We start from the raw sequence: 27,119 nt of genomic DNA on the forward strand, positions 1-27,119 counted from the left end.
CCTAGGAGGAAATCAACAGCATTCAGCACCACACCACCCCCATTTAAGCCTTTATGTATCAAGTGACATCAGTCATTGTCACTGTTGAGGTAGGGACCCTAGGAAGCTGGGATTCCTGGGCTATTCACTCCTTTCGCAGTGGCAGGATTTGGAATGGATGGATGGATGGATGGACCAATGAATGAATCAATGAGAAGACTCTTACGGAACAAGATAGGCTAGCTTAGGTCCAAATAGCCCTTAGTCTCAAATCAAAACTGAAGTAGCAAAAATTGGAAGTTCTGCTTCAGATTGGGAATGAGGGGTGTAAAACAGATCTAGTACTGTTTGATGACATGACAAAAAAGTGGAAAACTACTGTTAGGTCTCTATTTTACCAAGATCCAGGAAATTTCCAATCATAAACGTCACCTAAAGTCTCTGGGTAGGAGTTTCTCTCTATTTGAAGTCGCCCTTGAAATATATTTCTAAGAATTGCAAGGATCATTCTTAGGAAAGCACAATGATATAGAATGGGTCTGAATGAAGCAAACTAAAACGGCTTGTTCACTCAAGACTGTTATGTGCATGAATGCCCTGAACATGCTGGGTGGTAGGTAGCACTTCCTGAGGCAAACTCTTTGTTTCTCTTCGCTGTTTTATTCAAGGGAAACTGACAATGATTCTTGACAAAATAGGTCTGATTCATCCTATTATTCATTTGCTTTGTGCTTCTGTGTGTATGTGTTTCGTCTCCAGGCACAATTTGTGCCTGAGAACTTGCTGGAACAATGACTAAACTTGCACTGTCTGATTCAGTGTCTTTTTTTCCAGATGCAAAACTTACAAGTTAGAAAGAGCTGTAAGCAAATACATAAGAACTGGCAGACATAAGGTGACAAGGGAGCCAGATGTCTACCTTCCCAAAGTGATCTCAAGAAGCTAAAGGTCCCTCCCTCTATAAAGAGTAACAAGCTCTTGATAAAGAGGAATACAAATATAGGGATACAGAGCCGAACCCTTTAAAAGATAAAATACATGTTCCCGGGTATTTGAATGGCTATCTACTGGAAAGTGAAGTAGGATTATTCAGTTGTGCTTGAAGGTGCAAAATCTACCTTGGAGATTCCTACCTATATGCCCATTTTTTCTATGCATCCTTCCAGCCAACCCAGAAGAGTTTATCACTGTTCCGTGCTCCTAGAACATTCCATAGAAAGTGCCATTTATACCTCCATTATAGCTCTTGAGACACTGTGTAATAGTGAGTTATGAGCCTATGTTCTTCTCTGGTTATGATTTCAGCAGGGAATTCCTAATGCCTAAGCACAGTTCTAGCATGTCATAAGCACTAAATAAGTTTGCTGGATGAATGAATGAATGAAGAAAGAAATGGATAAATTAGCAAGTTTAGGTAGGTATTTCAGGAAGGTGAATCAATACTTTCTAGAAGGGCTTTCCCATGATGGGGTGTTTATCTCTCAAAGTTGTGACCTTTGTAATTAATGGAAAGACTAGGAAAGGATGGCTGAGGACACACTATCTCCCAGATCCTTATCACATGTTAGCACATTATTTTAGTTTTACAGATGAGACACCAGAAATCAAAGAGCTTGAGTAACTTACTCAAGGCTCTCAGATAGTAAATGGTGAAACTAAGATTCGAACATCGACCAGTAAAAACCCCAAGCTTACGTTTTCCTTAGAAGACATTCTCTTTTCAAGGTACTGCTTAAGCAGAGACTGAAACACAGTCTAAGATGTCATGGAGAAAAGGGACCTGTAGTGGAAGGTCAGATTAGAGCACTAACTAACTCTGTGTGTTCAACAGAGCTACAAGGTTCTTGGAAGAAGAAATTACACAATAATTCATATCTCTGCAAACTTAATAGCTAACAAGGGCTACAATGATACTTCTTAGAAGGTGATGACTCATTTGCTAGAGCAAGTTTGGAAGTACAAATAGAAAAGAAAATAAGTTTTTCAGCTCAATGTCTGTAAAATGTAGTTATTGATCTTTAACCTATTGCTAAAGTATTATTTCATATTTCTAAAGCCAAAGAGTCTCCTTTGTGACCAACAATAGAAAACTATCTCCACCCTCCACTAAGATCCTTATTGCCCTTTCCATAAGGAAAGTTGGCATCTGTGTTAAAAAGCAGTTAGCTTTCATTTCTAGTGGAGGACTCAGCAACACTTAATTAATTCTTTCCTTTTAAAGTGCAGCATTATTACTTTCTGGAGAAATTCCAGATTTTAACGGAGAAACCATCCAGAAATAGTCTAGGCTTGAGTGACTAAAGAGAACTCTATTTTGCATTCACACATCTGAGTGCCCCTGGTATTAATCCGAAATGTAATCTCAGCCATGTAGCAAGTTATGTGAATGCCGGTGGTTTGGTGATAAGGTAAAGGATTGTTCCTAGTGGCCTGTGACCAAAAATAGAGTCCTCAACCTAAATGGGCCAGCGTCTTAATGTGAAATTTGAGGGAAGACTGCTAAAACACTTGATTGCTTCAATTTTTACATGAGAGAGAATAAGGATAGCTATTTCATCAGAGTAGAAAGAATAAAATTTTTGAAAATAAGATGTCCAAGTGAGGCCTATGGATATATTTTGCTTCCCTTTGCCACCGTGGTCCATGTCAAACTTAATACTAAGGACAATAATTTGAGGACCAAGGCTTTGCAGAACAGTATTGTCTGTTACAGGCACTGTGTCTGTTTCTGAGATTAACTCTTGAGAATCAATGTAATCCTTGCCTTTGAAGAAACCTGCTCTTCGAAGAAGGATGATGCATTTATACACTGTAAATTTACTATCTTATTATTTATTACCTAATAATAAAGATAACATTCATGAAGAGCCTTCTTTGAACTATGTGATTTACATATAATCTTACTGAATTCTTTAGCTTGGTGGATCTCTACACTACAGCCATGCAGCTGGTCATTTTCCTCTTTGCCTTGAGTACAGCAGACTTGCTCTTGCCTCAGGACCTTTGCACTTGCTGCCCCTGCATATTCTTTAATCTCTAGATCAAATATTTTATCTTCATAAATGTTTTTCTCACTTCTGGAGCATAAAGATTCCTTTGCAACTGCACCATCGTCTCTCTACCTTCTGTAACCCTGTTTATTTTTCTTTTATTCCAGATTTTACCAATCATTCCACCCTGTTTATTTCTTTCTTTACGTATTTTCTGTTTTCCTTACTTTATTGAAATGAGTTTTGTGAAAGCAGGTATCTAGGCTGCCTTGCTCTCCACTGAATCCTTGGAGTTTGAAACAGTTCACGGCTCATATCAGATACTCCATACATATTTTTGGAATGAATGAATAATGATTGGATGAACACACTTCTCGATTAAAAAAACTCGGGGGAAAAGAGATTTCTACTCACCTGCACCACACCTGTACAGGAATCCAAAAAGATGCAACCTTTGGGTTCTTTGGATATTTTTTCATCTTTGTAAAAATTCATGATGTAGGAATTATCTGGCAACTGAGTCAGCTGGAAGAAGCGCTTTTTGAATGACTAAATAAAGGGAAAAAAATATAAGGAGGTAGTTCAAATTCACAGAAATTAGACTACTTCTAATTCCTTCAAGAGTGCTACGTTTCTAGGGCACTGTTCTAGAGAAGAACGTCCTCCTTTCTCATAAATAAAATATGACACGAAACACAAACTCAATGCAAATGGCTCTCCTCTGTTCTGTGACCGAAGTGGAGGAGGGTGTGAAGAAATGTGGCAGAAACAAAGGTGAGTCTTGATGTCTCCTTACCCGAACAGTAACGGTATTATTCACGGTGCTGTTAAAATTCCCCTTGTAGAGCCAGCCAGACTTGAAAACTCCGGTTCCTCCCATTCCCCCTCCGCCCTTGGAGGATGAGTGAGAAGTGGTATCCTGTACAGAAGGCATCATTAGCATTACAGCCATCTTTTGTGAATCCCAGATCGTAGACACTGCACTTAAAAACGAGACTCCTTTTTCTCTCTTTGACTCATCTTAAAAAATCATGTTCAATTTCAAAACACACGTGATTCATTTTATCTAAAAGCCTTCACACCAACAGCTACTGCAACTTTAGGAGAAACTCTTCTGAGTTTGAAACACGCTAGTGAAAGACAGGAGCTAATTATCCTCATGTTTTAAACATTTCACTTTCAACCATTTACTTACTTCATCCTTATCAGCATCTTCATGGTCAACCTCAAAGGAATGTGAAGGAAGTTTCTCCGGTTTGTATTCTGCTCTGATATTAAAAAAAAAAAGATTCTGATTTGTCATTTGAGACATTGCTTTCAGCTGGGTAACAGCTATTGTGGTGGCTTTCTTACACATTTTTATAAAATAATATAATCTCGTGAGGGATCCATTTCCTTTGGAAGTATTAACTTTCCCCCTACACCATTATATCTCATCTCCAGTAAATAAATCTCCATTTTAAACCACAGAGTTACTATTTGTACAGATTTACACATGTCCTTTTTAATTAGATGAAGGTAAGTGGGATGATTTTAAGGGCTTGGTGATTTATATTTTCCTTCCTCCACATTTTGAAGTGGAATATAAAGTACTGATATTTTCATTATCTTTTTTTTTTTTTTTTTCCCTTTGCCTTTATGTGACATGCCCAAGGCTACAGGACAGTCATTTGAAGAACCACCCAGGGCTCTGGCCACCAGGCTGCGCTGCTCCCCTAACCTTGGCCTCTCCCCAAAGCCTGCACCAACGTGACTTAGCAGCAATTGTGCTCACTTTGGGGATTTCCATGGTAGCACAGAAAAGCCTCTTAGAGCATCACTGACCAGCCCAGAGGAGCAAGAGAGTACACTTGGCTCCAGAAATGGTAAAATAAGACAGAAATAAACTTTCCTTGGCTTGATTCTATCTCATAACACATGGTTGAATGGAAACCAGACAGTATCATCCAAAATTCCAGCATTCCTTTATACCTAACTAGAAAATCCTACACGGAGAATTGGCATGGGAGATTTGTTTTCTTTAGAATGATTTTTATTATGTAGAAGCAATCTCAGAATTTGACTATTGAGAAAAAAGCCCAGGGGCACATTCAGTATTCCCATTACAAATGGTTTCCTATGTTGATGGTGTTCCAGATAGCACAGTGAATGACCAAGGACTCTTTATATGTATTCATATATGTCTATACATACATGTGTATATGTATATGTACACACACACACATATATATATTATATATGTACTCATAAAATCACCAAGCCGTGCATTCACATAGGGATTCAGTGGATTCAAACGGATTCAAAATATTCTGTACCCTCCTTCTGAAAGACATAGAAATGCCCATTCCCAGTTCATAGCAGAGAAAGAGCACAAAAAGAACACCGTCCTCACTATTAAATTGTGGAAAAGCCTGAGATCAGAACCACACCCTCCATACCTGATCAAAGTTTTTTTCTATTGTGGTAAAATATACATAACAGAAGAATTACTATTTTAACTGTTTTTAAGTGCACAGTTCAGTAGCATTAAGTAGATTCACACTGTACAACCATCACCACTGTCCATCTCCAGACCATTTTTATTCCCAAACTGACTCTGTACCCATTAAACAATAATTCCCCATTTTTCCCTTTCCCCAGCCCTGGGTTATCATTCTACTTTCTATCTCTATGAAATGAACTATTCTTGGTACTTCATACGAGTGGAGTCATGCAATATTTGTCTTTTTTGTGGCTGGCTTATTTCACTTAGCATAATGCCTTCAAGGTTCATTCATGTTGGGGAGTGTATCAGGATTTCATTCCTTTTCAAGGCTGAACAATATTCCATTGTAACCTGGTAAGAGTTTGTGCTCCCAAAGTCATTTCCATGAAGGTATCCTGGATCTACAGAATTAGGACTGTCTTCCTGTAGATGCTGAGCGTACGTCTCTTATGATGCTCTCCTGGTTCTGTTATTTGGTCGCCTGTCTTAGCCCTCCAGCAGATTATACATTTCTTGAAACCAGTGATTCTAATGAAGTCCCATCTACATCTCACTCAGCTTTTTTCTTTCCTGTTGTAGACATGATCAATATGCATTTGCTGACTGAATTATTGAGAGGCAAGGTGAACAAGGATATCACAGAAGTGAGATAATATGAAAAGGTATAACTTAAAATTTTGTTTTTGGAAGGCATCTTGGCGATGTCCTTTTTAGCAGTAGGACACATTTTTGGTGATCAAAATCCTAAGAGGCACCTCCAACATGTTAAATAGGTTTTTAAAAAGTATCTTATTATTGTGAATTTATCCTATAAATTCAAATTAATGAAAGTCCCTTGCTACTAAAATTCATAACTAATAAAAATAAAGCTATTCTGGGGTACAAAGTACTTGATATTGAGTGTTATAAATGATATCTAGAGTCTCACTTCAGTCCTAATTCTAATTTATTTCTCTATTTTGTTTCGGCTCCACAGTCTTGATAGGACATCCCAAGACCCATATATAAGTAGTTGCAGATGGTAACAGCTTTATTTCAAAGCCAGAGGCTTGAAAGAAGAGTGGTAGGAAATGTGTATTTTGAGGTTATCATCACAACAGGTTCAGACACATGGTAAGGGTAAGTGATCAATAAATACCTGTTAATTAATGTGTTTGAATTTACTTGCATGGGTATGTGTTAGTCCAAATTTCAAAAACATATTAATATATAATACAACCTTCCTCATCCATGATTTATTTGCAAGCTCAAAAATATATACCAAGATAACAGAGATTTTGTACTGAAGTCTAAATATGTACTAAGTAACATATTGCTTTTTATTCAAATGTATATGCATATAATCGGACTTTTGGACACAAATACTGGGAATCCACATCTAGTCTAATCTTGCTATTTTGCTGAGAAGAAAACAAAGTCCATAACAGTTACTCACATAAACACACAGTGAAAGAGATGGGGTCAGAAGCCTTATCTCTGAGACGATACTTCCTGTATTTAGGACGGATTAGTCCAAACCATCTTTCATAAGCATGTTAAGTATGATTGCAGCCATTTTTCTCTTGCAAAGGATCCTGGTGTACCTGTAGTTCTTTCTCCTTCTTGCAGAACCTTAGAGATACTCAAGTTTGTGCCAGCTGCCACTGATGTTAACTTGTTCTGCCTCTCTTGGTTAGGGTCAACCTTGTATGAAGGCAGAACAGGTAACAGACCACACTGTTATTTTGGGACCACTGGGAAATTCTCCCCATCCCACCAAAAATACTCCTCTTCTCCTTAACAACATCTTGACACTCCTTGAACCAGAAGCAGTTCCTTTTGCCTTTTCATTTGACTGGCAAAATAAAGCACTTAAACACAACCCTTTCCTCAACCCTTGCTCCTTCAAGAGGTGACACACTGCCTGAGATTCAGAGGCAGGTTCAAAGGGCTTATTTCAGAGCAATTACTCAAAGTATTTTGTCTGCAGAGGAGGAGACATGAGTGTTCCAGGATTCTTAAAATGATGGCAGGGCAGTAAAGGCACTATTAAGGAAACATCCTACGTGGAAGATAAAGGGATGAGTAGGGAAAACTGAGGATGAGGCAGCAAAGACAAACTTGAACTGGAAGGTCAATGTTTGGCTCCGGGGTGGCCCTAACTTATGTGCTAGTCCTTTCCTGCCCATCTCCCTTTGACCTTGAGACAGTTCTATTCGTTTCTGAATTCTTTACTCTGTCCTCTTTTGCCAGCATGGTTTATCCTTTCTTTTCTTTCTTACAAAAGAATAATTTTATAGGCATTTGTTCTTGATAATTGTGGCTTGCAATAGAGGCCATGTTCCACAGTCCAACTCTCATTTCTGCAAAGATAATTATAAAAGTGTAAAGAAAGGAGAGAAGGAACAGCCTTTCAAACTAGCAATGAAATAACAAACAATTAAGGAAACAAAATAGGGTTTTCATGAATCTCAGTGTATAAGGTTAAATACTTGTGAGGGTTTTTCCACAAATCTCCCATCAGAGAATTGAAAATAGCAACTGAGATAGCCTATAAATGATAGCCAAAGTTTCACAAAAGTCCATGATTTTAAAGTGACTTATGCACAACTCAGCTGAAAATGCTGTGTCGACAGGAGAATGGCTAAACAAACTATAGTAGATCCACACACAAAAGGAATGTTACTCAGAAGGGGAAAGGAGCTACTGATACACGCAACAATGTGGATATCACTCAAAACATCATGCTGAGTCAAAGAAGTCAGAAACACAGGAATACATATAGCATGATTCCAATGTTATGAAGTTCTAGAATATGTAATACTAATCTGTGGTGAAGAAAATCAGAACAGTGGTTGTCTCTGGGGAGAGAGGGAAGTAGGGGTGAGGACTGACCAGGAAGGGGTAGCAATGAACTCTTTGAAGGTGATGATAACATCCCTTATGTCAGTAGGGGTTTCAGGTGCGCAGGTGTATGCATAGTCAAAGTCATCCAGTGGCTCACTTACAACTTGTGTCTCACCTCCTAAAGTTTCCCTCAAAAGAAAAAAATAGTAAACTGTAAACATATATGTTTCTAGTTAATGGTATGCATTCTAAAGTGTTTAGAAAGGCAGCAGACAGTGTGTTGGTACTTTGAACTCACTTTGAAATGATCAAAATATAAGATGGTCTGGTGGATGGTAAGAGGGATGGGTGGATGGATGGATAATGTCATAAAATACATACAGCAAAATGTAAAAGATACATTCTAGATGGTGAGAATATGGGTGTCCATTGTATAAGTTTTCCAACATTTTTTGTATGTTTGAAAATTTGCATGATAAAATATAGGGGGGATTTTTTTAAAGGTGTTGAAGAAAAATGATGTCTCCTGAATTTTTTTTAATACTAAGCAAAATGTTAAGAAATTGTGATTGTGCAAAAAAATATATAACTATTCTCAAAGAAAATAGTGAGTATGAATTTCTCAAGAACTTTCCCCTGGTATTTTTGAAGGACAGATGATTTTGAAAAGAGAGAAGGCGGCTTCATACAAATACTAAAAAAATTTTTTTAAATTTCCCAAATGTTACGATATTACAATTTCTGAGGTCTCCAAACTCTTGCATAAAACCAAATTTTCTTTAAGTTTTCCTTTTCAGTTCACTTAAGTATTATGACTCAAAAATAAATCATAAGATATGATAGATAAGACCAATGAGGTCACTAGCAAAACTCAACCAACTACATTAATCCTTAGTCATATTCATGCAGACCGTATTGTTCATTAAAAAAAAATGTGCAGACCAGGGAGTGTCAATTTAGGTCATATCTAGGGGTGTGGGATGGGTGAATGTGCATGCTTTTTCGTTGCTGGCTTTTCTTAAATCTGTTTGCTTGATCAAATTCACTGTGAGTTGAGAGCTGTGTTAATTCTTGGAGGCTATTCCTTCTCATCACTAAATGATCCAGTTTCCAGATAGTACCTGTCACATAGAAGACCTGCAATAATGACAACCACGTATCGGAAGATAAATCCCCAAGCTGAGTAAGCTCGCCTTCTAAGGGAGGAGAGAGTCGGTAATTAAGCATAAATAAACAAGGTAATTTCCCTGGATGAAAATGGTTGGGAAGAAAATTAAAGAGGAGAAGAGAAAAGAGTGATCCAGGTAGGGGTGGCAGAAGCCAGGTTTAGAAAGGGTGGTCACAGATGGCCAATCTGGTTGAGAATGAGAAGAAGCCGGCCATGTGATGATCTGGGGGAAGATCATTCTGGCACAGGGAATGGCGAGCAAAGGTCTTGAGGAAGGATCAAGCTTGCAGCATCCAAGAGTGGACCGCTGGTGGGGCTGGAGCACAGTGAGGGAGGGAGAGAGACAGGAGGGGAGGTCAGCCTTGTAAGAAAATGCCCTGGAGCACGCTTGGCGGAGGGTTTAGACGTGGGGGCTACTGAGAGCTCTTCTTTCCCGTCCCTCTTCCCACTGACCCACAGGGCACTGCCTCCTTCTCTTTAAGTAACCATCATCACTACTCAGTCTCATATCTGCAGGGCCATTAAGCATGACCTTTCTCTCTTCTGGAGGTCATTAAAAGATAAGCACCTCTGGCTGCTGAAGGTAAAATTCTTCCCCCAAGACCACTGTGGGTCTCTAAGGGCCTTTGGGTTCCAGAGACGGAGGGCTCAGCAGGGGCCTAAACTTCCGGTGTTTGGACCCAACATTAGTTGTCATTTCTGGTCAGTCTTATTTCTCATTTCTATACCCAAATTACCTCCTATACCTCATATAAGGAGTGTGGGGATACTTGAGTGGAGTGAGGTTGGGGGCAAGTTACTAACCCTCTCGATGCTCTGCATTCCTTTATACAACAGGGAAAACAGTTCCTACTCCGTGGGGTCGTGCGTGTTAAGTGAGATAATGTACATATGGCACCCAGCACATTCTGGCTCACTGTCGACACTCAAGAAGTGTTCTTTTATTTTAAAAAAATTCGGTTCCAAATCAGCCCAACTATACAGGTTCCATTTTAATTGATCTTCTATCTATCACAAAATATACTCTATGAAATTTTCTTCTTTATGTACACCCAGCTGTGGTAAAACTTTTAAGTATGTCATATATCTCTGTATTTTAGCCTGTGGATTAATGAAATCTGTGGCATCATATTTTTTTGTTTGTTTCACATTTTTTAAATTGAGGTATAATTGACAGATGACATTATGCTAGTTTTAGGTGTACAAAATAATGATTCTGTATTTGTACATACTGTGAAATAATCACCACAATAAGTCTAGTTCACATCGTTACCATGCATAGCTACTAAGAATTTTTTTTTTTGTGATGAGGACTTTTAAGATCTACTCTCTTGGCAACTTTCAAATATTCGATACAGTATTGTTAACTCTAGTCACCAAGCTGTACGTTCCATTCCCATGACTTATTTATTTTATAACTGGAAGTTTGTACCTTTTTGATCCCCTTCACCCCACCTCTGACAACTATCAGTCTGTTCTCTGTATCTGTGAGCTTGCTATATTTTTTTCTGGTTTTGTTTTTTGTTTTTAAATTCCACATATGAGTTAGATCATATGGCTTTTGTCTTTCTCTGACTTATTTCACTCAGCATGGTGCCTTTCAGGTCCACGCATGTCATCGAAAATGGCAAGATTTCATTTTTTTTTTATCACCGAATAGTATTCCATTGTGTATATATGCCACATTTTCACCCATCAGTGGACACTTAAGTTGTTTCTGTATCTTGGCTAGTGTAAATAATGCTGTAATGAACATGGGGGTGTGTATATCTTTTCGAATTAGTGTTTTTGTTTTCTTCGAATAAATACCCAGAGGTGGAATTGCTGAATCATATGGTAGTTCCATTTTTAATTTTTTGAGGAATCTCCATACTGTTTTCCGTAGAGGCTACACCAGTTTACGTTCCCACCAAGAGTGCACAAGGGTTCCCTTTTCTCCACATCCTTACCAACACTTGTTATCTCCGGTTGTTTTGATAATAGCCATTCTAACAGGTGTGAGGAGATAATTCATTGTGGTTTTGATTTGCATTTCCCTAGTGATTAGTGATGAGCATCTTTTCATGTACCAGTTGGCCATCTGTATGTCTTCTCTGGGAAAATGTCTATTCAGATCCTCTGCCTATTTTTTAATGAGATCGTTGTTGGCTTTTTTTTTTTTTTTTGCCATTGAGTTGTACGAGTTCTTTGTATATTTTACGTATTAACCCCTTATCAGGTATATGATTTGCAAATATTTCTCCCATTCAGTAGCTTGCTTTTCATTTTTTTGATGATTTCTTTTGTTGTACAGAAGCTTTTTAATTTGATGTAGTCTCATTTGTTTATTTTTGCTTTTGTTGCCTTTGCTTTTGGAGTCAGATCCAAAAAAATCATTGCCAAAACCAATGTCAAGGAGCTTATTACCTATGTTTTTTTCCCAGGAGTTTATGGCTTCTGGTCTTATACTCAAGTAGTAAATACATTTTTAGTTAATTTAATGTATGGTGTAAGATAGTAGTCTGGTTTCATTCTTTTACTTGTGGCTGTCAGCTTTCCCAATGTTTATTGAAGAGACTATCCTTTCCCCATTGTATATTCTTGGCTCCTTTGACATCATACTTTTTTTTTATGACATTCTTGTTTCCTAGGAACACAAATTTCAGTGCCAATTTTTATTTCTAATGTGTGAAGTCTTTACATTTTACATTCTAGCCTGAAATAAAGTCTCTCTCCAATATCTTCCTTTGAACAGACACTAAAAAAATGAGGTTTTTAAGAGTGAATAATAGCACAATTTTAAATTTAAAGACTAAAAATGAGGGAGATAAACACATATCTTTTTTCACTTCCCCATAATTCCAAGTTTTTATTTTAAAGCCTCAGCAATCCATAAAAAGAAATGATCAGTTTAAATTGGTAGCAGACATAGGAGAATTCTTCTAATCCAGGAGGTATGAAAATGATTTACTTCTAATAGTCTCAGAAGGCCCAAGTAAATTATGTTCCCACTACTGACCTAAATATGTGTAGTCTTTAGTGGGGAGTGCTTAGCTTTGTAAAATCATTTAAAAAATAGTTTTATTATTCAATGTTACAGTCTTCATTCGTTCAGGGGATACATGAGGATTATTCTAGAACTTCTGATTTTCATTTTGAACATATCATATAGAGTTCATTACAGTTTCTTACATAGCGGCAGTCTTATGCTTCCCTTTCTTGGTATCAACTTCCACATCCTTTAGTTAAAGTCAGGGAAATTTTCAGCAATATTTTGGTTACTTTTGCATTTCTTCTCATGAGATTTCTTCTCGTGCTCTACAAGAATTCCAATTCAACAATGATATCCAGACCCTGTTCTGACTGGAGGTGCCTTCTCTATTGTTTTCATAGAGGAAGAATATCGTGCATGTGAATTTTTTAATTAATTTATTTTTCTTTATGGCATCACGAATACAAGAAAAGATGAACAGTGTTTGGGGATAAAGCCATTAAAGATTTCAATAGACCTAAGGACAGCAGGAAGGCATTTATGCCAAATGGCAGCTGAACACCTCTTTCTAAACTCTCTCCCTTTATATGCAGTCTTCCAAGTGCTTGGACATGGCTTACAAGTTGTAACCACTTCTTGGAACTGTTTTCAGAAAGAAGAAGTCTCAGTGTTAAAAAATGCTTTGCTTTTCAATTGCAGCTACAAAAAGTGTGTTACTAAGGCCCAGACATTCTGAATGTAATAATTATTCATGAAGGCCTAGGGTGTGATGAGACCTTCCCAACATGAAGTTTAAGGAAGTTATCTTTTAGGAGTGACCAGAATCTAAAGGAACGTTCAGAGATTTGGTGAAGGTTAACAGTCACTGTTTTGAATAAAGACTTGCTGTTTCAGAGGAACATTGCTTTTTGCTCTTCACAGTAACGCTACTCCAAAAGAAATGGCCAGCTTCTCTTTTTCTTTTTTCTTTTTTTTAATTCTCACTGCTACAGTCCCATTCTCCATAGAGTAGAGCAGGTAATTTCTTAAAGAGGTAAACCAGATCATGTCACACTCCAGGTTACAAATTTCTACAGTCTTCTGTTGCAATGAGAATAAAATCCAGCTCCTTTTCAGGACCCACGAGGTCCCCGGCCTAGTTCCATGGTTTCACCAACCCTTAGGTCCGGCCTCACTGATTGTCATTCTGCTCGAATGACCACTCTGGTTCCCACCTCATGGCCTTTGCCCCTGCTGTTTCCTCTGGGAACCCTTTTCTGGAGATTGCAGTGCTGGTAGCTACGTTTCCTTCAGATCTGAGCCCAAATGTCACCTTCCCAGAGCTACTCCATAACACCCCCTCCACTTCAAATTCTGCATCCAGGAGTTGATCGCAGCACTTCCAAGTATCCCAGTCTGGAAAAGATGTTTCTGGGGGCACGGGAAATCTTAGAAAGTGGTGCCCAAATCTAAACCATGTGTCCATTAAAAAGTTAGATGCAATGTGTATGACCTCAAAGTTTCACTTGAGGGAAGTGTTAATAAAAAATTAACTTTTGACTGTCTTAAGTGTTTTTTCTGGACGATGTGCATCATTTTAGTTTGATGAACCAGTGTGTTGGGAGATTCCAGTTCATTGCAGTTCTTTGAATTTAAGCAACTCCAAGCCCATCCAGGATTATTATATTTTAAAATTTGCTACTCTCTCAGTTTACTTATCCAATAAGTAATTATTGCACACCTACTATGTGCAAGGCATTCTCCTAGGCCTGCAGGGGAGTCTACGAGAAAGAGTCCCTGCCCTTTGGGGGGTTTAACTTTAGTGGGAGACACAGACACAGAATAAATGACTACTCTAGGTCAGGTCATTGGTCAGGTGAGCAAATTCTTTATAGAGGTGACATTTGGGCAGTTGCAGAACAATATCACCTTTTCCTAAAGACTTTATTTCCCCATAATCCGGAAAATATTAGGTGTGTGTTTTTCCTTTTTGCTCTTCTTAGACATTTATCATTCCTGTGGAGGTTGTTTATTTTCATGCCCTTTGATATCCCGGAGTGAAAATACATGAAACCAATGGCAAATCTGAATGCTATATACAGAATATTGTCAGAAAAAATTTCTGGTCCAAATTTTACTTTTTAAATTCTCTTGTATCTGCTATTGAAAAAGACAACTCACAAAAGAATGACATGGTACTTTAAAACTTTGTTCAAAACCTAAATGAGTATATGTATCTCTCACCGCAATTCTGTGAGGTTACAAGCAATACATTGTTGAACAAAATGTTCCATCGTGACTTTTACTTTTAAATTTTGTAAAACATACCTTGATACTAGATTAACGTACATGTATTCATGAACAGTGGCAGAATTTAGGGAACATAGCTTATATATGGAAAAAGCCAAGGAGTAATCATAATAGGTTCTTACCGAGGTAACTGTCGAATGTCTCCAGAATACTGTTCATATTTGTAGTTTACCACATACCACTGGGAACTGTAAAATTTACAAGCCTGAAAGGAAAAAAAATGGCAATTAAAAATTATCATTCAAAAAGCAGCTGTCCTGATAAAGAAGCACAGTGAATTCAGTGCTCATGATCTCCGGGCTAATGTTAAGGTAGCTATGTTAGCAATTTTAAGGTAGATAAGGGGCTTGAGCATTATAATCATTTCATTTTCCAGTGAAAGGAAAATCTAACCTTTCCCAGACTCTTAGAGGAGGAACCGTTTAACATATTTATTCTATTTTTCTCCATTAAGGAAAGCCTAATTTAATCATCCTCTGAATCATAACTGGATATGTCACTAACCTCAAGTACCATCATTTTTCAGCTTTCCTTGGAAACCCTTCCTTTATTTAACAGTTCTTAGCAGTGAAATATGTTATTATTTATATGCCATCCTTTCATCATAATTTTAGCCCATTTCTTCTTATTCTCGCATCGGTAACCTATCCTTTTCCTCTTTATATCAACCCTGTTGTCAGCTTGAAATGAGTTTTTCAGTTTTACCTCATTGCCTTCTGAGCCCAACCTTCTCCCTGATTATTCATCAACTTTATAAATATATGTGAATAAAAGATGACCAAAAAACTTTTAAAAAACAATGTTAATAGCACAAAAGAATTATCTTAGAGTGGTTCATGATGGCTGAGTTTACAGTATTTACCCATGGCAAATATTTCCCAAACACCGACCCTGTGCCTGGCACAGTACTGACCATAGAGTGGTAATGGGGATTTCACTAGCTGGGTTTTAAGATTCCTTTAGATTCTAAAATTACGTAACTCTGGGGATTAAACAGCAACACCAGGATTATAAGGAGACCCTGTCCTCTAGCATTAGTGGGAAAAAATGAGGAGCAATAAACTTACTGCAATGTGAGAGATAAGACCTCTGATCGTCTTTGTAACAAAGAAGGCGACAGCAAATGAGAGCTCTTCATGAGCGTCATTACTCAAGGTGTGGAAGGGTTAGAGCAAAGAAAGCACGGGCACTGTCCTTGCAGAAACAGAAAGTGGGAGGGAGTGGCTCAGAGGGGGGTGTAGAAAGGTGGGTGGAGAACACAGGGTGCGGGCACCTGGCTCAAGATGCACGGGAAAGGCAGGGAGAAGGGTTAGGGGTCCTCAGCCGCACTGGATTTCTCTGGCCTTGAACTTCCTCAGCACCATAGCTTTATCTGTTCAGGGAAACACCCCGACGACGCAAATGGGGACTGAGAGCAAACAATGCATGAGACTAGGACGAAGATAGGAGTGGGGGGATGGCGGCGGGGGACAGGAGAAAGAAGAGATCAAAAACAGAGCAGCAACAAGACAAATGGACGTGGATAACTGTCAAAGAGGATTCAGGGGATGTGTGCCGACTCTGGATGGAGAAGAGGAATGTGAACAAAACTGAATGTTTAGCTAAAATTAAATTTCTTAACTTGCCAATTCCTGAGCCAACTGTGCAAACCACATGTTTCTGGAAATAAAAGGAAAACTGAACCCTGATATGCTCCCTGGCTAAAAAGTTCCATCTTCATTTTCGATAAGGATGCCAGGAATTCAGGCAAGGAGCGCAAAGATACACAGCATCCCAACCCAAGAGGGCAAAGCATTCATGATCACGGTTCTTTCCCACCCTCTCTCACTTACTTTCCTTTCTCTACACTTTCCTGTAGTTCTCAAACGATACAAAATGGAAAACAAAAAGCATAAAACCCACCCCTTTTTTGCATTCCCTTTCAATCTTTTTTTTTCTGGTGCATAGTTTTACCTAGTTCTCCTCTAAGTATATATTTGAATTGGAATATTGTTTTTATTCACTTAAAGGCATATTCTAAAGATTTTTTTAACTTTTGCTTTCTAAGTTTTATGACCACTTTAAATAAGTAGAATAAAATCTCATACCCTAATTTACCAACCTGGTCTCTTAGTTTTGGAAACCATCCATACATTAATTTGGCCAATAAACATTATTGAACCCATACTGTGTGCCCGGCATTTTTCCAAGTGATGCAAATACATCAGTGAACAAGGGACAAAAATTCATGCCCTCTTGAAAAGTGTGCCCCTGTGAAGAGCTGGTCAACAAACACAAAAATAAGTAAATTGTGTAATGTATCAGGAAATGCTAAGTGTCATGGGAAAAATAAAGCAGAAGAAGGGGGATGGATAGAGTTGGGGAAGGAGGGACAATTTAAATAGAATGGTTAGGGTAAGTCTTACAAAGAAGGTGACATTTGAGCAAAGACTTATAGAAGAGGACAGAGTGAGCAGTTACTATGGCTACTTCAAATTTTGTGCCATTGTAGAAAAAAATGCTTCAGAGTGTTTCTTCATGAATTTGGTCCTCCCATTTTCCCCCAAGTTTGACCCATTTTGGATTATTTTCTTTGGATAGAGTACTCAAAGTATTTTAAAGATTCTTGATAAAAAACTGCCAAACCAATGTATATTCTTTACAAAAAAAATGCGAACAGAGGGTACCGCACTGAACCAGGAGCTATAGGGCTTTATTATTGGTCTGGAACTAGTACTGAATTCCAACAAGATTTTGGTCAAATCATTTTATTTATTAGGATCTCTGATTTAGCAACTGAACACTCAGTATATTAGACTGGATTAGAAATTTCTCTCTCATAATATCTATTGCTACACTTCCTAATCTGGAGGTTTCGATGAGACAAATGTGCATTGTCTTATTGCCCTGTCTTGCTATGGATAGTACCTATGTTTAACCATGATAAACATTCACGCATATTACACACACTGTTCACGAGATGCCACAGGCTTAACCAAACCTGAGATATGTTAATCCTGAATTCCACTGACCAAATATGAAGGTGGTTATTTCTTATAATAGTACAGCCTAGTAAAGAACTACCTCTTTTTTGTTTTGGCAGTGGCAAGTGCCTGTCAGATACTGTTCTAGTAGGTGCTTTACATATAATCTTAATAAGCACTCCATGAGATTTTATATTCCCATTTTATAGATCACAGAGGCAAGGAGAGGCTCAGAATTTTGCCCAAGATCCCACATGTGATAGAAGTAGGATTTCAAACTGGATTTGTCTGACTCAAAAAGTCCATTCAACTAATTTATGAGTTGTTTGATATTTGAAGACTTTAAAAAAAAAAATCACATCTGGACCACCATCCCAGAGGTTTTCTATGGTGTTTCTGTTTCTGTCTTGGAGTCAGACAAACCTGGTTTTGAATTTTGGTATTAACTGTGAGATCTCAATTAAGTGATTTAATATCTATTTCTTTATCTGTCCAAATAATACCACCTTCATTAGGATCGATTCCTATAAAGCACCTAACAGAGGGTAAGTAATTAACAAATACTTGTTTTTAAAAAATCGGTTTTCTCAGCAAGTTTGACTCAATCTATAAATCTCATTCATGACAGTTGATAATAACAACTTGTTTTTCTTGATTTATTCAAGTATAGTTTTGGAGAGCTATCTTAGCTCTGATGATCACAGCGTTCTGTTTTAATCAAATTCCTCTGAATTTATTTGTTAGGTTTCTTGTAGCTGGTGGTAGGTAGATGAGGATTAGGGTTGGACTACATGACCCTTAAGAATCCTTGTAAGTCTGTGATTTCTCCGATTCTGAGAAAGCCAGCGCATTTTACAGACACATAAACATTTCTCCTACATAGTTAGGCATTTTGGAAATGTTACGCATAGAAAATTATTCTCCATTCTTTGTTCCAGCCCACACACTCACTCTAAGAAGATCATTAAGATCTATTATAATTATGACTACAATTCCTCTTTGTCCAAAAACTAAGCTGAAATGACCTGTTGCAAATTCAAAGTCACAGGCTACAACTCTGCTTGTTTTAGTAAGGCAATGGTTCCATTTTCCCCCTAAAAACTACCTATCTCACAACACTGATTTCAAATTACCCACTTCTTATCCCCTTGAGAAAGGGAGACTTCCACAGTCTGCTTCAAAGATGAAGGCTGAATATCCAGCAAACATTTGCTGAGCTGGTTAATTTTTCCAAACAGCAATGCCCCGGTTCACATTTTATTCGCTTATTATGTTTGCTTGTTCAGCTTTTATCTTGCCATCTCTGCCTGTTATATGTTTAGACACACACAAAAAATTGAGCCAACTCAACTTAGTCGAAGGCTTTTAAATCATTAGGATAGTGTTGCCCAAACTGTATTGTGTCCATGGGGCTTGCTAATTAAAATGCAGGTACCTGGGTCCCACAGGGGATTCACTGAATCAGAATGTCTAGAGGGGGCCTTGAAATGCATCATTCCACTGGTGTGACAGTATGACTCTGTCCTTGTCATGCTGTCTGCCTATGAAATGAAAGCATTAGGGTCCCAGCTTCACACAGGGAACTCTAGTAACTGAGGTGACCCTCCAGCTTTCCCGTAAGTAGGCACATCCTTTTAAAAGAGCAGGGAGCGTATCAACTCCAGCATGGGGTTTTATTGATAGTGGAAACTCAATATATATGTGTTGAATAAATGAATCTTCTATATTCTTTCTTTTCCTTTAGAAATAACTAAACAAGACACCTTAAAAGTTCTAAAAATCTAAATACTTTCGAAAAGATTGGGCAACTATAAAGTGTACCCTAAAATACTCTAAACAAAACATATCATTTTCCCCCTTTTCCCTTCCTCTTTAGAGGATCATCAGAATCAACTCAAATCATGTTACCTACCTCAAATAGCAATTTAGGTTTGGCAATGTAATTTGTCCATCTCTTAAAAAGGCTGATTATTAGATTCTGGCTACAGGGTAATAAGCAGGTAATAGATTGCTTTTTAGATGCAAAATTATTTTTCTTTCTGGCTATAGAGGTTATTTAATTACATGACTACTTTCTCGCCAGAAATATTTATGTAACCACAAAAGGTGTTCTTTTTAGCCCTTAGTCACCAATGGGACTAATTCTGTATTTGTAAAATGATGGTGGTGATTTTCATATTAATGCCATTCTTTACAAAGTTTAGAAGTAATTACAGCTATTTTATAAATGTTAAAAAATGCAGCATCACGAAGTTAAGTGAATTCAGATAAATTATGTATTGAAAGAGTGGCTGAATAATTTATTGTCCACATTGAGGCACTTCAGAATGAAAGGAGATGTTATTAACCAGGCCAACAGGTAGAATATGAAACTTCCTGCAAATCAGGACATTGGTCACCCAATAAATACATCGATATTTTAGAAAAAAGGAAAAGGCACTGAAAACATTTTTTAATTTAACTTGACCACATTATATATTCCTTTAAAATGCAATCATTAATTTCTGTATTATAAAAATAAGCTGAACAGTTAATGATCTTTTAAAACTTATACTATACTCTTGGGAGAGAAATGAAAATGAGTTTGGACAAAATAAATGATGTAACTATAGATCTGATTCAGTTTCAGAAATCATGGTACAATCTTATTTAATAGATTTTTGAGTCTGGTTTTTTAAAATATTACTTGATATTAGATAGTGTTACTATGTATATAAATAAGCATGTACCATGTAAAACAGAATGTCACATCAAATGCCAACCATAAGTGTAAATCATTTTTAAACTATTTTGTCTGAGTTATAGAGTGGCCTAAATTGCTACCTTTGTTGATTTTAAATTGAAAGTGAATCAAGGTATTTGGTTTGTCTTTTCAAAATGCATTGCACTAAGGCAACTGAACAAACTTTAAAATTAGACTTTCATAAATCACACCTGTGCCCAATCTGGGGAATCTACACTCTAATTTCCCAGCTAGATGTCACAAGTATTTTGTCAGGACATAAATAATGGATGGTACTAAAAAAAAAAACCTTGATAATATTATGATCTACTTGTTCTTTTCATGTAAGTCATAAAATCTGGGCTGTAATTCAATGAAACTGAAATTTCAGGTTCAAACTTATGATGATTTTTTAAAAAATTTTTATACTCCAGGGTCTCCGACTTATATTTCTGTCTTTATTCACTTACCACCAAACATTGTAGGATGATTTTTATTGTGGAGAAGATTAGAGGAAGCCAATTTAGAATGGGAACCGTTTTACATGTTTGGAAACAAGACTATTATTCTAGGGATTTGAAAGACTAGAAAATAAATTTCTTCAAGGTGGTTAATGTGAAACACAAAAATATTTTGTTTTCATTGTTTTCAACAGTGTTTTCCATACACATTTTATCCTAATGCCACTAAAGAGTAAATGCATTTGAATTTACCTTAATCAACATTTGTATGTTTATTATCTTTACTGTCATACATTTAGTGTTAGAAAAAATAGGGTGATCCAATTTTGTTTTGACTATGATAGAAAAAAATCATTACATCTAAGACTAAACTATATACAGGACAACAGATTTTGATATCATTTTTCCATTAAATTCTTGAAGTTGCAAAATAAATACAGCTTTACTAATAAATTTACTTTTAAAAAGTACACACAAAGTGAAAAGTCCCTTAACTTCCAGCAAGACCTTCACTAGTGAATTAAGAGCCTCCTTCCTCAAAACAAAAACAAAAATCTTTTATTTGCACTAATTTTATTAAGAAAGGATTAAGATTTTTTTTTTAATTTGGAGAAATTTTTATAGTTGTATTTTCCCTAATATCTTCCAGTAACTGAAATTGTGCACGTACCCCTGATGTCACAGCAGAGGGGTTACTTCTAGATTGAAGAAAACTATGTTTACCGTGCTCTGGTCTAAAGTTAACAAATGCATTAGAATCACTCACTTGCTGCCCAATGATTCCGAATCAGAAAACGGCATTCATTTTTACTTAATTTATTGATACATGCAAAAAAAAAAAAAAACCACCTCAGAATCATTTACTGAAAGACTCATTCTTATTTCTGGGTAAGATGGACTGCACCTTATTCTACGTATGAGATTCAAACAATTTGTATAAAGTACAAAGGCATTTTGGTTAAAAGAATGGTTTCTTTATCAATGTACACATCATGCAGTCCAAAATTAAACATAAAACGTATAAAATTATTTCAACCATAGAACAAATGAAATTCCCTGTGTTTTCTTCAGAAAAGATACCTTTCATTCTTTTTAGATATGTTTCATTCAGTTAACGAAATGGGGCAGCATGAAATACATTTGAAATCATGGCCAGCCTTCCTCTCCTCATCATTTTCTTTGAAATGCCTAGGACCCACGTTGCTTAAAATTTCTTTTACTTCTCGACATGATGCAGCTTCTACCTTGACTATTTATAATTTTCTCTCGAATTAATTGAATGCCACTGGTCTGGGTCCAAATGGTAGATGAGGACGAAGAAATTCATTTTCATTATTACACTCACTTGGTCACATATTGTTTTTCACAGTTACAAAATTTTGCTTCTTAATAAATTAAGCAATATTTCGGTACATTATTTAACAGTCTCCTGAGCTATTTTTAACTTCAGAATGCATAGGTTATTCTGCCTGAAGAGTTCCAATATTTTTACTGGGTTTACCCTTAAAGCACTTTCTAGGGAAGAGGGACAACAATATACTAGCACCTTCTTCGATAAGATAACACATCTTGCATCTCTTCAGTGTTCAACCCACTGTAATCGGGTTGTGATCAAAGCTTCTGAAACTGCTCTGTTAAAGAACCACCAATGACTCTGAATTACCCAATCTTGACACATTTTGGCATTTTACGCCATTGGCTCACTCTCGCTATGGACAGTTTGTTGATTCTGAGAAATCAGTCTCTCCTTGATTTCTTCCTACCTCCCGGTCCACTCCATCTCCACCTCCTGTGTTGGGCCCTCTTTGCCAGCCCCTTATGTGGGAGCGTCACTCAGGGACCTGCCTCGTGGCATTCCTGGGCAAGCTCTTCCAGGCTCAAAGCTTCAACTTTCAAATCCAGAGCCAGCACCTACTCCTTCCTTCTATGTTGAGACCTATGTATGTACCTTCTTCTTGGATATCTCTCTCTGCATGTCGGCCGGAGAGATTACCTGACTTGCTTCGTCCATCCCTGCTTGAGCAATCTGTACTTTCTTCTGGGTACCTTACTTAAATTACTGGCACAACTATCTGGCTAATAGCCCAAGCCAGAAACGTTGGAGTCATTGCCAATATAGTCCTCTCCTTCACTTTCTTTTCCGTCACCAACTCCTGTCAATTCTGTCTCCTTGACAGCTCTTTACTGTCACCACAACCATGCTGCCATACGTTACCACAGATCTTTAACCCAGTTGGGCTATTAAAATAAATAGTCTCCTATCTGTCCAACTTCCCTTCAGTGTTACTCATGCCCACAAGCCAACCAATCCATTCTCTGGTCTGCCTTTAGTTGTTTTTTTCTAACATGTGAACCTGACCTTGTTTCTCTATTTTACAGTAATACTCCAAGGGTTCTTGTTAGTTGTTTTGCAAAACTCTGATCACAGGTCTGTGATTTCCCGCCTGGTGCTGAGCTCCTTGACTATGTTACATCCAGGTGGTATCAGGAGCTTAGTAAGTGATAAATGTTGGTGAATAATAAATCCAGTCCAATCTTTCATGCAGTGGGCAAGGCCCTTTATTTCATACACTTTGTATGTGATCCACAGTAACAATATAAATCAGCAAGAGAGGAACTTTCTATATAAAGAATTCAACCGTTTGTAAAGATAATCAACTCCACCCAGCTAGACTGGGAGTAGCAGTTTCTGTGTGTATCTAAAAGGGCAGCTTGTTTAAGTCACTGAATTTGCATTTACCTCTAGGACACGAGAAAACATAATCTGGTAATTGGACAGGGGATTGAGAGGAGAAATTGAAGGGCTGAAAATGATGTTACTTTGAGCTTTATGATTATTATTATTTACTTCCAACTTTGAAATTAACCTTGTTTATACTTACAATTTGCTGCATGAAGATAAATCTATAGAACTCCCATCACTGGGTGTATCTGGGATTGTGTCTTAATATTGTAAGAGGTTTACTCCGGGAAAAGGTAGACACTTTTGACACTAATGATAAGAATTAAGAATGGATGTGCCCATAAAAAGAAAGAAACAATTAATTTCCTCTTTCAGAGGCTTTAATATTCCCTTTCTCTTCCTCACCATCTGCCTTAATGAAATACATGTCAAAGTTCACCCAAGAGCTGATTCTGTTTGACTTGAGCTGTATTGTGCCCCTAGTTCCTGATGAGTTCCTTCCATCAGATTTACAATACATTGGCATTTCTGAAATATATTTCTCAAGATACTTGGGGGGAAATAGAATTTCTCCAGGGTAAAATAAACTTGGGAAATAATTCACGCCATATTCCCTTCTAAGGCAGCCTCAATAGATGTTAGCTAAAGAATCTCTGTGTGTGTGTGTGTGTGTGTGTGTGTGTGCATGTGTGACCTGTGAACGTCCTGCAGCTTTCTGCAGAACACTCTGTGCCTCTATGAAATTGGTGTCCTGCTCTGATCTCAACCATTTTTTCTCCTGGTTTTTAGTGTGCACTTTCTATGGAAGCCTAGAGATTTCAACAACATTTATCCTGTCTTCTTTGAATCTGGTTTGTTTTCCCTATTCAGTCTTGGGTCCTGCTTTCATTATTGTTTTAAAATTTTTATTGGGGTATAGTTGATGTACAATAATGTATTACTTTTAGGTGTACAGCAAAGTGAATCAGTTGTACATATACATATAGCCACTCTTTTTTAGATTCTTTTCCCATATAAGCCATTATAGAGTATTGAGTAGAGTTCCCTGTGCTATACAACAGGTCCTTATTAGTTATCTATTTTATATTTTTCCTGGAGAATTCAACTATTTCTGGTCTGGAAACCCTGCTTAAATGCGAACTTGTCTTTGCCTCAGTAACCTAGTACTTTTGGGATGAAGACAGTACCTAATCATTCTGCGCATGTGTGTGTATACAGACATATTCAGATACAGATGTATATATAGATATTTTGCTTCCATTCTATTAATGTTTCCACAACTCTAAGTCCTCAAGTGTCTTGTGCCTTGACCAAAGTGAGTCTTGGATTCTTGAATTCATGTCTTACTCCTCACTTCTTCATTATTCTACTCCTGCTGCAGGTTGGTTTCTAGAAATTACAGAGGGCTTTGTTGGCAGAGTAACTTGCTACCTTAGTACTTAGTATCTCTCTCAGCCATTCAGGTGAAGTGGTCCTAGACCCTTGCTCTCTGTTGGGCCACTGTATTATTCTCAGTTCTCTGCTCTCTCATCTTCTTTGTTAAGAGAGACCAAACCGAGAGCTTAGTGTTAATTGGTGTTTTGTGTATATTAAAATGAAAACTTTGCTACAGAAGTTTTGCTTAAGAAGTCTGCACCCTATTCATAGATCCCTTTAGTTGCTCCCCTGACCCCCAGTGGGAGGAAGTGGTGCTTGTTTTATCACAGAAGTGTTTCATATTTTTTATGGTTATAGATGTTGATTTTAAGTCAGTTATGAGGATCAGATAAAGACATGGCTCCCCAGTTGTTATTTTCCAAGTGTTTTCATGCCATTGCTATATTTATTTTTAGAAACACAGCATTGGCACTATTAATATCCTCACTTAAAGATGGAGAAATTGAGGCAAAAAGGTTAAATGCTTGTCAAAATGAAGGATATATTCCCTTGTGAACAGTGGAAATATCTCCATTAGGTCAGGCTATTAAGTGCATGGTTTAAAGGCATTTTTCAAAGGGTCAGAGGTAGCAGAGTTGGTAAGAGCACGGAGCATGGGGTTAGGGAGATCAGGGCCTTAATTCTGGTTCTGTATGTATTTGATCAAATATTTAATTGTTCAGGACCTGCTTCGTAGGCTGTAAAATGAGGTAGTAATACTTCTAACACAGGATGTTCAAAATATATATATAGAATGTGGCTGAACTCTGACTTGTGTTAGTTTACCATAACTGTGAAGTGCTTTAGTGGATATTAAATACACCTATACTCTTATTTTTAAAAGGAAAGAATGCCTACTGCCTTTCTGAAGAGGCTCAGAGCTGTCAAAGTAGAGTGTAGAGGGAGAATTCAAAATCAGTATTGAACTCCATGTGTTTAAATGAGATTCATGCCAGTTCGTTGCCTAGCAACCCGGGTATTTGTCTTTGCCGCCCTGTGGGGAGCCGCAGGGCAATTTAGCACAGGGCGGACTAAGAAGATTGCTTAGTGCAATGCAGCAGCCACTGTAAGGGAAACGTGTTTCTACGAAACCCTACAAATAATCAATGAACTCATTTCAGTGCTGGCTTACTCTGGTTTCAAAACTCCAGCCAATGTTTCTCAAAGTGTGGTCCACTAACTACATGCATCAGGGTTACACAGCTACAGTGGGGTGGTTAGGGAGAAGACTGAGACAAGTGTTCCTTCCAGAGGGCAGCTCTAGCAAAGCACACATGGGCAGTCGACATCATGCTTAAGAGGCCAGGGGCCAGATGGCAGGGGTTGGAATGCCGGACCTGTCTATTCCCAGCTGTATGAGGCTGGACACGTTCCTTAATTTTTCTGTGAAAGTTTCATCATCGTTAAAAGGTAATGATGATGATAATGACGAAATGTATGTTTGTAACTACTGCAAGCAAAGGGCTGAGAAGCGTATCTGGCACAGAGTTAAGGAGTCAATAAAGATCAGCGGCTATTAGCTATTGAGGTCAAGACTTTTTGCCAGCATAATTCTCTGGGGTCATTTCTCAGTCTTAACCCAGCTCTCTGGTGACCCCTTTCTTTCTATCTACTGTCTCCAGGCTCGACTATTCATGTTCCATTATCATCATGTAATGTTTGTCTTCTTTCTCTCCTAAGGCACAAGTTTCACTTTATCTCCATCCTTAAAAACAAGTACAACTATGGGAATTTCCACAGGGTTTTCATGGCTAGTGATCCAGAAGAATTAGCAGGGAATAAAAGAGTTTCTTCCCAGGCTTTCTCCACTTTCTTTTTTTTTTTTTTCTACTTTAGATCCACACAGTTGGGAAAAATATGGTGAGAAGATTCATTCATGTTGCCAAGTCAGAGGCTCTGCCCTGAGATTTGGAATCTAAAAGTTTGGCAGTTACCTGGCATCTAAGGTAAAAGGCATTCCACCTGACTTCTCCTTAGAGAAGTTCTTAAGAGAATCGAGAAGCAGAGGGTGGAAGTGAGTAAAGGAGGAATAATCCCAGCTGCAAGTAGTTGAAAGGAAATTAATATAGGAACAAAGGTGAAGGTGAAAATTCCTCCCCAGGAGAAATAGCAAGACAAAGGCATATTTTGTGGCCAACCTGTTCTCAGCTGAAGTGGACATTCTTA

General features: G+C 37.7%; 1 protein-coding gene across 8 annotated transcripts in view; it reads right to left on the reverse strand.

Annotated features, from left to right (window-relative positions):
- The window catches only part of DOCK10 (dedicator of cytokinesis 10), a 281,723-nt gene that overhangs the window by 108,473 nt on the left and 146,131 nt on the right, over positions 1-27,119 (reverse strand). For all 8 annotated transcript variants that reach the window (XR_014264570.1, XM_082464595.1, XM_082464594.1 and 5 more), the window contains 4 exons: positions 14,831-14,913; positions 4,165-4,237; positions 3,766-3,888; positions 3,384-3,518 (listed from right to left, as the gene is read on the reverse strand). Coding sequence is in view for 7 of the 8 variants with exons in the window: in XM_082464595.1 (XP_082320721.1) it covers positions 3,384-3,518; positions 3,766-3,888; positions 4,165-4,237; positions 14,831-14,913 (414 nt within the window). In the remaining variant the exon portion in view is untranslated. The remainder of the gene's footprint in view (positions 1-3,383; positions 3,519-3,765; positions 3,889-4,164; positions 4,238-14,830; positions 14,914-27,119) is intronic.

The sequence above is a fragment of the Balaenoptera physalus genome, assembly GCF_965194825.1.
Source record: "Balaenoptera physalus genome assembly, chromosome: 6".
In the NCBI taxonomy this organism is placed as follows: domain Eukaryota; kingdom Metazoa; phylum Chordata; class Mammalia; order Artiodactyla; family Balaenopteridae; genus Balaenoptera; species Balaenoptera physalus.